The 14,133-nt window shown below is 49.3% G+C and overlaps 1 protein-coding gene across 1 annotated transcript in view; it reads left to right on the forward strand.

Moving 5' to 3' along the window:
• ZNF236 (zinc finger protein 236) overlaps positions 1–14,133 on the forward strand; it is a 95,940-nt gene that overhangs the window by 6,362 nt on the left and 75,445 nt on the right. Inside the window, exons 3-8 of the mRNA XM_077752733.1 lie at positions 1,285–1,463; positions 3,920–4,044; positions 4,333–4,505; positions 6,120–6,263; positions 9,193–9,396; positions 10,351–10,579. Of these exons, the coding sequence (XP_077608859.1) occupies positions 1,285–1,463; positions 3,920–4,044; positions 4,333–4,505; positions 6,120–6,263; positions 9,193–9,396; positions 10,351–10,579 (1,054 nt within the window). The remainder of the gene's footprint in view (positions 1–1,284; positions 1,464–3,919; positions 4,045–4,332; positions 4,506–6,119; positions 6,264–9,192; positions 9,397–10,350; positions 10,580–14,133) is intronic.

Below are 14,133 nucleotides of genomic sequence, written 5' to 3' on the forward strand. Positions count from 1 at the left end.
AAAATCACTCAGCTGACCAAGAACCACAATCGTTTCAACTCTAACGAGGAAAGACAGCAAATCCCAACACTGCAATGACCTGGCTGTTGGAATTATTTGGAAAGAATTTTAAAGCAGCCATCATAAAACTGCTGGATGAATTGTTTTGAAGTAAATGAAAACATATAAGAAATAGAAGATAGAAGAGCCAAAGGGCACTTAGAGTGGAAAGTGCAGTGACTGAAATGGAGAACTCAGTTGAAAGGCTCAGCCGTGGGATAGAAATCCGAGAGGCACCTGAGAAACCAGGGGCGGAGAGTGGCCTTAGATGCTGGAGCCTGGAGGGTGTGAGTGTGAGGCTGAGGGGGGCGGGGGGGGGGGCAGTAGGGAAAGGTCATTTGGTGGCCCCAGGGCTGGGGAGGTGGAAGGGCAGGTGCTATAGGGGGAGCGGCCTCAAGACAGTTAGTGGTTATCATATTTTATACTCTGACTTTGAAACTTGTATCTTGCAAGATGGAGGCTGGTTAGAATGCTGTGCATTTCCCTTGATGATTTCTGCTTGCCACTTGTTGACAGGAACCACCCAGAAGGGTCTGTTTTAAGTGAGAAAGCAGCCATCCCTTGTATTCTCAAAGGTCGCCGTTCGCCCTGACTGTGGAGAATGCAGGACAGTGAAGCGTCTCTCGGCTGTCCTCCAGGGCTCGAGGTGTCAGGCTCCTTGCCAGGCTTCCCCAAGTGTCGCCAGGGGGTGGGGAGGGCAGGAGGTGCATCCTGGCTGCTTGGGCGCTGCGGGTGTGCAGCAGAGCCCCTGATGACGCTCTCCGTCATGTGGCCTCTTGCTTTGGCCTGCGGTTCTTGCCCTCGCTTTTAGCAAGTGAGCAAACCGTGCGTACATGCTCACTTGGACGACTGACAAATGTAGATCTCTCCTAAAATACACTAATCTGATCATTTGGTAAAAAAGTAAGGAAGAAGAGGATGGCTGGAGTCGCTCTGTCTCTCTGATGTTTTCACGGGACAGATGGACAAAATGCCAGTAACCCAACAGCTGATTCGAAGCCATTCACTTTGCACAAAAAAGGCAGCGCTCTCTCATCCCTTTCCCTGTCTATCTGTCTTTCACTTCCAATAAAGATTATTTTTATATATTCATATTCGGACAGAATGAGGTAGTTTTTGAGGTGAAGTAGTGCTTGTTCCAGAGCAGAGTGTGATCTGTGTGTTGACTGATCACTGTACCAGTTCTTTTACCAGTAATCGCTTTGAGATGCTTGCTCTGCTCACGGGCGGTCTTTGCTCTTGCAGAACCTCATTTGCTCGGAGTGTGGGGATGAGTTCACCCTGCAGAGCCAGCTGGCCATCCACATGGAGGGGCACCGCCAGGAGCTGGCCAGCGGCCGGGCGCTTACCTGCAAGGCCTGCAGGAAGGAGTTCGAGACGTCCTCCCAGCTGAAGGAGCACATGAAGGCTCATTATAAAATCAGGTACGAGTCAGGGTGCCCGGGGGGCTCAGTCGGTTCAGCGTCCGACTCTTTGGCTCAGGTCATGATCTTACGGTTCGTGGGTTCGAGCCCCACGTCGGGCTGCACTGACAGCTCAGAACCTGGAGCCTGCTTCATATTCTGTGTCTCCCTCTCTCTCTGACCCTCCCCTGCTCACGCTGTCTCTGTCTCTCTCAAATATAATAAACATTTAAAAAATTACTTAAAAACCCACTTTTTTATCTCCCCTTTGAAAAAAGTTAGGGATGAGCCTTTACATGGGCTGAGTAAAAAAAAGAAATCTACAATATATTAAAAATGGGTGTACTTTATGATGATTGGTTAAAAATACTGTCGGGGCGCCTGGGTGGCTTAGTCGGTTAGGCGTCCGACTTTCGCTTAGGTCATGATCTCGCGGTTCGTGGGTTCGAGCCCCGCGTTGGGCTCTGTGCTGACTGCCAGCTCAGAGCCTGGAGCCTGTTTCAGTCTGTGACTCCCTCTCTCTCTGACCCTCCCCTGCTCACGCTGTCTCTCTCTCTGTCTCTCTCCTAGAAATAAATAAAACATTAAAAAAATAAAAAAAAAATACTGTCTACTGTAGAAATGACAACAGAGCCACTAATCTGGTGTGGTGTCAGCGGGTCTTTGAAAACGTGTGAGCGGGTCTACAGTAAGAAACATGAGCACAGAAATTTAAAATAGGCATCAGGCTATGTGGGTAGAGAGGTTTCGCTAGCATGGAGTGTTAAAAGTTGTAGAGCAAGATGCTGGCAGTACGTTTTCACAGGTGACTAACAAGGTTCACAGCACCGTTTTTTATGAATCCGTTTATTCTGTTTAGAACTTCTGTGTTCTGCACACTGCGCTTAGTGTGTATGTAAAAATATGTGAGCAAAGCCTAGCTTAATCATTATGAGCAGCCCTATAAGACCGGGGCACTTGGTAGATGAGAAACCCTAGACTCCAGGACCGGGTTCCTTTCCTGTGTTTTTACAGCTCCGACGTTTCATGTGTCTAGGAATTAAACCCGCATCGTCTGCTCTCAGAGCTCATGATATTAGCAACTATGACTATTTAAATACATGCGTGCATTAATTTCTAGCAAAACAGAACATGTCTTTCAAAGTTTCATATTCGATCTATTCCTGATTGTGTGTTTTTATTGCGATTTCATTTTCTCAATGCGTTGAAGGGCAGGGCTCTCCTCGCCTGTGGCCAGGTGGCTGAGGTCGGTGCTCACTGCAGGTGCGTGGAGCCGAGTTCTCCACCGGACCCTGAGAGCCAGCGCCCGTTGTCTTGGTGCCTACTGTTGTCACTCTGGCTCGTCGCCATCCAGCCCTAAGCTTGGGGAATATGCAGACTCTTAACCAACAACCACAGCCACAATCAGAGTTTCCACAGTGGCTGGTGAAGTGCGTGCACCGCGGCCGTGGCTGGGCTTGCCTGTCCTCTCAGGCACTGTGGTTCCGACGCGGGGCCCGCGCTCTCCTCCCCGGCCCTCTCCCTCCGTTCTGCCTGTCGATGGCGGATGACGCAGAGCCCAGCGACGACTTCACCGTTTCAGCCGCGTGGGCCCCGTCACACTAGACTTTTATTCTGATGAGGTTTCAGCGCAGGCAGTTTTGATGTGTCTGGGAAGGTTTTGGAGAGGTGATTAAGGGTGTCTAGGTGGTGGCTTACACTTGGCCACACGGGCTACTGAGTCTGCTGGGGCCGAGGAGCAGGCCAGACAGACAGCCTTGTCCTCATGCTCGTGAGGAATGGTCATTGGAGGGCAGGCAGTGGAGTGAGTGAATGGGGAAGGGCCGGCGGGGTGGTGACAGGCCATTGTGAGGAGCGTCATTAGTGGTGAGGAGGGCCCTTTGGGTCCATGGCAGGGAGTTGCAGCCAAGGGGAGAGCAGTTACCACAGCTCAGCAGCGGTGAGGTTTCTGCATTAGACAGCAGGAAGGAGGCTGGTGCCTGGAGGCGAGTTTGCTGGGGCTGAGGCCGTCCTGGGGCTCAGGATTTTATCCCAAGGGTGAGGAGGAGCCCTTCCATGAAGGATGTCTGCCCTAGATCATGACCGACCGAGCCACCCCTGCGCGGAGATTGGAGGATGAAGGGAGACCACCAGTGTAGACACGGGTCTTTACCTTTGATCATCACGTCAAAGCTTTGTCTGCAAGGGACGTTCTGACCCCTGCCTCCCCCCGACCCCGAAAACAAAAACAAAAGGAACTTTATCTTTTCATTACATAGCAAATAATGAATTTTTTTATCGTAACAAGCACATAAAACAGCTACGTGTGTGTGTGTGTGTTTGTGTGTTTGCACACGCGCAGACACACACTCACATGTGATTTCTCACTGAAGTGTGTTCCAGCCACCACTCAGCCACACTTCCCGGTGGCATTTTAATTTTGAAATTGTAACACAAAGGAGACGACTTCAGGAGTGTTTCCCCCTGTGTTATACCAGGGTGTCAAGTACAAGGTCTTACAATCGGAACATCGACAGGAGTGGATTCACGTACTCATGCCCACACTGTGGAAAGACGTTTCAAAAGCCAAGTCAGTTAACTCGGCATATTAGGATACACACAGGTATGAAATACATTCACTTTTGGGTGATTTATGATGTGGCTTAGAGGAGAGAACGTGCACCTTCAAGCTTAGCTAGGCCTAGAAGGTCATCTTGGCTTTTTAGACTTGGTCGTGTGACCTTGGTCTTAATGTTGGGTGGGTAGGTAGTTATAGGAGTTTACAGTTACGGGGAGACGTTCTGTCTGGACAGATAGGCTTTGGGTCTTGAGTTTGGGGGTAACGTATTTCTCTCTTAATTCATCCGATGCTCCCACAATATGGAATTATAGTTTGATCCTTTCTCTCTAGGTGAAAGGCCATTTAAATGTAGTGAATGCGGGAAGGCTTTCAACCAGAAGGGGGCATTGCAGACGCACATGATCAAGCACACAGGTGAAAAACCCCATGCCTGTGCCTTCTGTCCTGCCGCCTTTTCTCAGAAGGGGAATCTGCAGTCACACGTGCAGAGAGTTCACTCGGAGGTAAGCGTCGCACAGGGGTGGGCGTCATGTTCCTGGGGCTGCAGTGTGTGGCCCGTCAGCTCATGGGTGAGCCCGCGGCCTCCTTGCTACTGCTCAACAGACCAAGGGTTTGGGCAGAGTGCACTTTGTTCTAAACACGCGAACAATTCTGTATGTCTGGATGTGGAAACTTTTTAGGCTTATATGGAAAACATAGAAAATATTATCTGTGGTCTTACACTGTTAGAGCTTTGATGGAGACGTGTTTGAATAGCATCATCATACTGTTGTTAGTTATGATCCATCAATCTGATCGTTCACATATTTCATCCCTTTAGCAAACTTGAAACATGGGCACTTGCAAGTGTAAGAACTTGAAAGACAAGAAATAAATTGAGGAAAAAAGCATTTTTCCTATTATTTTTATTGCTTAACTGACACATGGCCTCATTCACGCTTTCTGTCAGACAGACCTCTGGTCTTTGTATTTCCCTCCGTGTTAACTCTTTCAGTGAAACTGATGCTCATGATTTTTTTATTGTCTGTAGGTCTTACTGACTTGTAAAGCTTCTGGAATTAGATCTCTTTGGCAGGTTAACCTTTGCTGTTACTATCATGATTTGGTGTTTTTATAGTCTAATTGTAGACGATAAATGTTTAAGCGACGCACATACTTTTATCAATGGTCTGTTTATTTTGTGTAACTTTTGCAGAATGAAAACTCATATTAAAAGCAAACGTGTATCTTTTTATTTTCCTTAGAACGAAGCCTTAAGTATCACTAAAATAAATCCTACTTCCTTCACATAGTTGATAAACAGATTCAGACTTCTATATGCAGCGAGTTACTTTTAAAAACCAAGGTTTATGATCCAAGCCCCAGAAACCTGAAGAGCACAGAAATACTAGTGAGGCAGTGACAGCAGGAAGCGAGGTTCCCGTAGGGCTCAGAAGAATCAACGCGGCCTGTAGGCGTCGTTCTCGCAGAGCTGCCTCTCTGTGCAGATGAGGCCTCAGACTGACCGTGCACTTGCGCAGCGCCCAGAGAGACCTCTCTGGGACCCCGAGCCGTCCTCTGAGGTGCTCACCAGCACTCCTGAGCGTGGAAAAGCCGTACACGTCACCCCTCCCTGGCATCCACTTCTGGCTTCGTCACCACTGTGGAAAGCAGTTGCTGGTGGAGTGTAGGAACTGGTGATGAAAACTGTCACACTGGGTGGCCATCTGTGCCCATGTGTGTGTGCGAGCTCCCCAAAGGCTCAGTTAGAGTGATGTTCATGTCTAACTGTGGAGTCTTTCTAACTGAACCTTGTGCTTAGCCATTTAAGAATTGAGAGCATATGTGAGAAATTTTATTTTTGCCAAATTGTATAACTGAACACTTTTTAACTTCCGAGTGTGTCCTGATGTATCAAAAAGACTGTGAAATTTCAATTAATCTCAGATTGGCAATGTTGATTAAAGAACTGGGTCATTGATTTTAGAGCTGTCTAATTTGAATGAGAAAGTAATGTTAAATGGTTAGGACATTTCTGTCATTCTTGATGGAACGGTAAATTAGATTGGCTGTAAATTAAATATTTTTATCTAAGTGTTCATTGTAAACAATCTGTTTTTTCTTTTTCATTCCTTAAGGTCAAGAATGGCCCTACCTATAATTGTACAGAATGTAGTTGTGTATTTAAAAGTTTAGGTAGCTTGAACACGCACATCAGCAAGATGCACATGGGGGGACCACAGAATCCAGCGAGTTCTGCAGAGGCGGCGCACGTGTTAACGGTGAGTCTAGTAAGCTGGGTGATCGGAGAATAACCTGTTATGGAAATATGTCATCTTATTTGTGACCTTTAAGATTGAATATTACTTAGAGTATTATTTAGAGCCAGGGTGCCTGGGGGGCTCAGTTGGTTAAGTGTCCAGTTCACATCATGATCTCACCCTTGTGGGTTCAAGGCCCATGTCGGGCTCTGTACTGACAGCTCCGAGCCTGGAGCTGCTTCGAATTCTGGGTCTCCCTTTCTTCCCCCCGCCCCGACTCATAAAAAAAATTAAGAAAAAAAAAAGGAATATTATTTAGTGCCATAAAATGCTATGAAAGTTTCTGTAAGGAGGTAAGGGCCGCTTTCTTATTCTTTTAATTAGTGAAAGAAAATCTTTTTAAACTTCAGAATGATATCAGATGACCTGATTTATGGACTGTCATCTGAACCAGTGAAAAAAGGACAAAATGTAATCATTCATTTATGAATTTCTAATTCCTACAGTGCTGTTGATGATATTATCGAATGATCTTTATCCCTGTGTTATAATTTAAGAGTCAATCATCCTTTTAAAATAAGATTTCTCCACTCCCGATGGTACAGTGGTAATTTTTCCTGAGACGGTGGACTTCAGGGAAACTAAGTTGTATCTGCCAGTATGCGTGTTGCAAGTTGTCCGACACACAAGCTTTCGGGAGGAGCCTTCAGCTCGGCCTCAGCCCGGTGCCGACTCTGCCTCTACCGCAGCAGACCCGCTGTGTCGGAAGCGTTAGCGTGTGCTTGTGCGCCCCTGCCTCCTCAGTGTGGACGCTAGTCCGTGATTAGCTCCTGAGCGTGAGGGCCACGCGTCCACTTTGTGTTTTCTTCTCTTTTCCGCAGCATCCATGGTGTGGTGTGGCCCCTCACCCCCGAGCAGGGGGAGTCTGAAGGACCATTAGACTCCAGGAGTGAGGTCTTAAAAGGTCTATTTTGGACTGTTTTTTAAATACGATTTTCAGTGTGTAAATCAACGAAATGTTAGAGTTTTCTACATTTTCTTTGGCAGTTGCAAATCAAATACGTAGATGTGGTGAATAACCTGGAATAATCCAAATCATCCTAACCTGGAATGTGCCCAAGCTGTTTGCGGAGTTTGAGTGTGAGAGCGCGTCCTCAGTCTGGGGCCCCGTGTGGGGACCACTACCCGGCCCCGGCCCTGCTCTCTGTGTGTCTTACTCTGCCTCTCAGTCTCTGCCTCTGGGCCTTTTTGCTACACTTCTGAGGGTTTTCTTCAACTTTATCTTTTGACTCTTTCATTGAGTTTTTTTTTAAGCTGCTAAGATTAAAATACAATTAAAATTTTTTTTAATGTTTTATTTATTTCTGAGAGAGAAACAGTGTGAGCAGAGGAGGGTCAGAGAGAAGGGGAGACACAGAATCTGAAACAGGCTCCAGGCTCTGAGCTGTCAGCACAGAGCCCGATACGGGGCTTTGACCCACGAACCGTGAGATCATGACCTAAGCTGATCATGACGCTTAACCGACTGAGCCACTCAGGTGCCCCCCCCCCCAAATTTTTTTTAAAAGTTTATTTATTTTGGAAAGAAAGAGCATGAGAAAGCAGGGGAGAAAGGGAGAAGAATCAGAAGCAGGCTTCAGGCTCTGAGCTGGCAGCGCCGCACCCAACACGGGGCTCGAACCCATGAACTGTGAGATCATGACCTGAAGCGAAGTCGGACGCTTAGCTGACTGAGCCACCCAGGTGCCCTGGCTGCTAAGATTTTTAAATTCTGAGAGCGCTTCTTTGCCATCTCATTGCTCCTTTCGTTTCTGGTTTGGTTTGGTTTTGGCATTTTCCTTTTAAAAGTTCTCTTCTGCTCCTTGAGTTGTCAGCCCTGGGCCACTGCCCACGGTGCCCTCATCTGGGTGGCCTTGGCTCCTGCTGGCCGGGGGGGCACTCGTGTTGCTCAGGGAGGTGGCAGCGGGCCGGTGCAGGTGGGGCTGCTTGGTGCCCGGAGCCACCTTGCACGTGGTTGCAGTTGGGGTCCCCAGGGCAGGACGCAGACTTTGTTTAGTTGGGGGACTAAGCGCCACAGAAGGTGCCCTGATCCTCCCAGGGTGCCCCATTGTTACCTCTCTTAGCCCCCCATGTTTGTTGCCTCAGGGTAAACGCCTGTCACGTGTTCTATGGAGGAAGACGGGCTCATTGTCAGCCTTACGTAGTTTCCGTCATCGTTAATTTCTAATTAATAGACTTGATTTCTTAGAGCAGTTTTAGGTTTACAGGAGAATTGAGCAGAAGGTACAGAGAAGTCCCGTGTACCCACCCACCCCCCACAGTTGCCCCGTTGCTCACCCCGTGCGTTTTTGCGCTGCGTCTGTCACTGCGGTGAGTGCATGCTGCCATGTCAGCGGTGACTCGGGTCCGCGCTGTGGTCGTGAGCCCTGTGGATTCTGGTGGACGTGTAAGGTCCTGTGTGCACCTTGACGGCATCACACATGTTGGTGTTTCGGACTCGTCCACCCTCTTCTTGATGTGTTTCAGTTCTTGCGTTTCTGAGCCATCGGGTCGGTCCCTCGTCGGACATTCTCGGCTGTGGCTTTACCGACCCTTTTTCCCCCAGACGTGTTTCCCACAAACGTCTTGAACTATATTGGCCACAGTGGTTTCTTTCTCATTTTCTTTATTTCGTAACCCCGTGCTCAAACCCCTACCTTGAACTGATGTCTCTCCTGCGGTTAGAAAAATTTCAGAAGTGCAGTGGGACGATTCACTGAATATGCTCCTTTAAGAGCCAGTATTGTGCCCAGTGTAGAAGTCAGGGAGATGTTTTATTTGAGAATTACATCGGGGGTGTTGTTACATGTCCATGGTCGTAAGGAAGAGGGGCCCATTCTTCTTTCTTTTAAGCTGAAGTACAAGTTAATGTACTTTTTCTATTTTCAATGACTGTGCCGCTGCGTTTCAGGCCACCCTGTTTCAGACGTTACCTCTCCAGCAGACCGAAGTCCACGGCACGTCGGCGTCGAGTCAGCAGAGTCCCCAGGCGGTGACGGATGTCATCCAGCAGCTCCTGGAGCTGTCTGAGCCGGGCCCGGCTGAGCCCCCCCAGCCCCCACAGCCCGGCCAGCAGCTCAGCATCACCGTGGGCATCAACCAGGACATCTTGCAGGTGAGGCGCCTGCTCTGGTCCGTGCTCGTCCGCGCCTGGCCGTCGTGAGCGAAACCTAAATAGGCAGGGGCTTGTCAAAGGAAAAGGATCATCCGTAAAGATGCGTCCTGACTGAAAACGTTCTGTTGTAACAAAATCTGCTGATTGAATTGCGTGTGGACCGTGCGGGATCCTAGGTGATTAATGTGTAAATTCAGAAATAGCTTAACACGTTAATTTTCTCCGTGAGTGGTTTCCTTGAGACGAGTAGGCTTTTTAGAACTTTCCTGATTTATCCCTGTTGACGGAGGCGTAAGAAAGATCTCGTTCTTTGCTGAGGCTCTCGTGTAACTGCTTCGCGAGCCAACCCCATGTGCCCTCGGCCGAGTGTGTGGCCCACGCCCTGGTGGGAGCACAGCAGGAGGAGTCGGGGCAAAGTGCTCTTTGCGGATTCCTCTATCCCAGGCCAGCTTTGTCCTCAGATCCTTCCTTCGCCAACAGACACAGGCTGCCCTCCCCACCCTGTTTAGTTACTTGTACAAACTAACCTCTCTCCTCTCTGTACCTTTGGGACGAGTTGGTATAAAGAACCGCAGGGTGCACGACAGCCGATGTAAACTTGCGGGTAAACTCGCTGTAGCTGAAAACAGCGATTCCCAGACCTGTTGAGAGATACCCAACGTGGTCTGAGGTAAAATTCCTAAAAGTCTAGTAATGAATTAACCTCATTAGTTCCTTTTAATTTCCCCACACCGTGTTTTGGGTGGAGGCGAGGTGTCCGTTGTCAGAACGGACACTGCAGCTTCCAGGAGCTGGGAGCCGAGTGCGTGAGTGACGGTCGGCGGTGTGTGCGGTTTTATTTCTCGCCGGGCGGAGCTAGGGTGCTGTGGGCGGAGCCTGTTGCAGCGTGAGATTGATGTTGGCAGGCGGGTTCGGCCTCCGCCCTCCTAACCTGTTAGTTCTGTTCTGTCTCAGCAAGCCTTAGAAAACAGTGGGCTGTCTTCACTTCCAGCTGCAGCGCACGCTCACGACCCCAGCCACGCCAGGACGCCCGCCGCGCAGGGGCCCGCCCCGGACGCCCCTCACGCCTCAAGCGAGCAGGCCCCCCCGGCCGATGCAGAGCAAGAGAAAGAACAAGAAAGCCCAGAGAAACTGGATAAAAAAGAAAAAAAAATTATAAAGAAGAAATCACCATTTCTACCTGGTAATTTTAATATGCATTCAGGCGGAGCTGTTTTGGCTGCCGTATTGCTTGTTTCTTAACCAACGTGTCCTTCTGTTTTATTCTTGTGAAGGTGATAGGGCTGTGGAATGTTCTGATCGTGTCAGCCTGTTTGTCTGATATTTCAGGGCCATGTCAGGCGTAAGATTTGGGCTGCTTTTCCCCCTGTGGTTAGCGTTTCCCCCCGACAGCCCCGAGGGCTTGACCCCGGTGGTCTCTGCCAGTCCTCGGTGCAGCAGCCCCTGGGCCAGTCCTGTCCCCCCATTCCACCATGGCACTGCCACCCCGCAGGCGGGACCCTCACCATCCCCTCTGCGCTTGCTCCTCACCCCGTGGCTCGGCGAGCTGGGCCCGCGCCCTCACAGCCTCCCTCCTTGGCCTTCGGGATGCAGCCTCCCCACCTGGGTGTTCAAAACAGTTACTTGTGTTCAGGGGCCATCCTTTGCCCCGGGCTTTCCTTCAGCGGGAGGGTCTTCTTTCTCCCCCTCCCTGCCGTGTCCCCTGCGCCCTGGCGGGCATCTGCGGCCGCCATATGTGCAGCCTCCTTCTGGACGCTCGGGACCTCCCCTCCCTCTTCTCGGTGCCTGCGGCGCTGACCCCGGCAGCCCCCCCAGCGGAACGTAGCGACGTTCTGTCGTTCCTGAGCCCCCCATGGGGTCAGCATGGCTTTGGACGGGGGCACGCGTCCCTGCATCTTTCGCAAAGGACACGGGTTTCTGTCTGGGGCGGGGGTGTTCCCACGGCAGTGTTTTCTTAGGGGCTGTCCCTCGCCCCGTGTGTCCAGCAGGTGCTCTCTGGGGGCAAAGCAGGGGACGACGAACGCGCTCGTCTCTGACGCGTGTCTTCTCAGTATTGACACGTGGCCACGAAATCGTTTCTCAGCCCACAGACCACGGTGGCTCTGTTCCCGCCTTCCCCTTGGTCTGCCCTTGTCCCCAAGTGAAAAACTGGACGACAGAATCTGAGTGGCTTATCGTCCGGGGATTCCCGCCGTCCAGAGGGGAACGAAGGAAAAAATCACATTTCCATGGATTTTTATTCACTGAATGAAGGCTCTGGGTTAGAAGGTCCCCTTGCATTTCTGAGTGTCTGCTTCACGTGCCCCCATGCACGGGTGGAAATCCGCAGCCTGTGAAACCTCTCCCACGAGAGCCACTGTCTGGTTACTGCGCTCGAGCCTTCCAACGTGCTGTGACGTGGCCGCGGGCAGCACGCGCTTCTCCAGACTCGCTTCCCCAAACAGCGAGATTCACTGGCCGCGGGCCCCGGAGGCCGCCTTCCGTCCTGCCCCGAGCGCTGGATGCGGTTCCAGAAGGCGGTGATATCATGCGTGCCGCTCTGCCCACAGAGCTGGCAGATGTTGCGTCCGCTTGGGGTGGGGAACCCGAGTGAGTCAAGTACACGTGTAGACTGGCGAGCAAGTTCATGCGCTTCTCGTGGGGTTTAGGTAAACTGATCCTGAGTTGAGTTGGAGCCGGCGTTGGTTTTCTTCATGTGATGAGAAAGTGATCACAGACGGGTTCACACAAAGCTCTCTCTTTTGACTGACACTTGTCAGGGAGCAGCAGGCGGTCAGCGCAGGGCCTGTTTCTGAAAACAGCGGGTGAGGGAGGTGTGGGTGTCTGTCACCCCGAGACCGCGGGCACCACCGTCCTCATGAGTCCCGGGTTTTCTCAGCGGCGCATAATTAGCCGTGTATTTCCAGGTTGAACACGCTCCAGCGAAAGCTGTCACTATTTGATTTATTTAGTTTTGTGAGAGAGAATGTTTTTAGTAGAATTTGTTTTGTTATTTTAGGAGGTGTTTTGCATAGTAATTTAAAATTTAACAAGCTGTGTATATTATCATAAAACTTGTGACATAAATCATTATTAAAACTTCACAGTTTGAAATTTATTATAAAATATTGGCTCTGTGGAAGTCCCAGGGAAAGGTGTTTTGGACAGCTGGTGACTTATTCCTTTAAGTGTGACAGTGTGGACATCTCTTCCGAGGCCAGCAGGATTTTACCCTCCTAGACCTGAGCAAGGTATTGGTTGAGTCTTAACCTCTTCTGATGACTTAGAGTCATGAACTTGACCGCTGCTCTGGGCTGTGATAGGCCGGCGTCTCTCTGACGCGCTGCAGCACGTGGGCCCCGGGGGCGGTGGGCTGCAGTTCGTCCGCCCTGAAACCCGCGCTTATTGCCGTGTGCCTGCTGCTTTCCGTCCCCGTAGCAGCCTCTCTCCTGCTCTCTTATTCTGCTGTTTGAGGCTGCCAAGTGCTTGCAGCGCTGACAAATTAGGACTCTTCTCGTTGCATGAAAACAGTATAAATGGGGGCGCCTTGGCTCAGGTGGCTAAGCATCCCCACTCTGGATTTTGGCTCAGGTCCAGGGGTCAAGCAGTGTGTCGGCTCTGAACTGAGTGAAGAGCCCACTTGGGCTTCTCTCTCTCCCTGCCCCACCCTCCCAGATAAATAAACTTTAAAAAAAATAATTTTAAAAAATCATCAAATAAAAACAAAAACCCAAGTAATTTGTTCATGGTAAGAAACTTTGCAACCATTGTACTTAAAAAAAATAACCTGCATGAGCATATTTGGAGTTTTATGTTTACTTTGAATAATTCAAGGGATTATTTTCTTTTTAGTCCTCCTTTCCTTTCTCTTTAGATGGTCTGTGTTGTGAATAAGGACGATTTCTGGGTTCATAGTTCAGATAAGTTACTTGTTATTTTGTAGAGCTTTATGCTTTACATGTAATACAGTATAGAAAAACTTTAAAAAGAAAGACTTGTTCATTAGAGCATAGTTGAATTTAGCCTGAAAATTCCATGATTTATCTCATTTGTGTATAATTCTTTGATAGTGAGAGATTCAGAGTTTAGATTTTCTTTAGGTTTTATTTTGAATATTTTGCTATTATAATTAAACATAAATATTATCTTAAATTTTTTTTAATGTTTATTTTTGAGACAGAGACAGAGCGCAAATGGGGGAGGGGCAGAGAGAGAGTGGGAGACGGAGAGAATCCAAAGCAGGCTCCAGGCTCTGAGCTGTCAGCACAGAGCCCGACACGGGGCTCGACTCCACTGACTGTGAGATCATGACCTGAGCTGAAGTTGGACCCCTAACTGAGCCACCCAGGCGCCCCAAATACAAATATTATCTTAAGACCTTTATTTTTAAATGGTAATCTGGTTTTGAGCTGAGTCCCATTATGTACTAAACATAACACACTGTAAAGTATTAAAAGGGACAGTTAGCTGCGAGGCGCTCACCACTAGTGTGGAGTCCAGGTGTGGACAGTGTGCAGCCGAAGGAAACAGTTTCTTGGTCAGAAGCATATTGTTCGTTAAAGATGGGCTTCAAGTTTAGCGATTGGAGAGATCAGCGGGCACAGTGAGAAAGTAGAAGCTTTTCTGAGTTAGAAGGACGAGAGCCAAGCACTGAAGGAACCCGAGTGAAGCACAGTGGAGGCTTCAGGGAGGGTCATGGTGACCATTTCATCTCCCCTGTTTTTCTATATTAAAAATTATTTTAAAAGGTTTTTTTTT

Source organism: Crocuta crocuta, unplaced genomic scaffold (assembly GCF_008692635.1).
Source record: "Crocuta crocuta isolate KB4526 unplaced genomic scaffold, BGI_CrCroc_1.0 scaffold101, whole genome shotgun sequence".
NCBI classification, from domain to species: domain Eukaryota; kingdom Metazoa; phylum Chordata; class Mammalia; order Carnivora; family Hyaenidae; genus Crocuta; species Crocuta crocuta.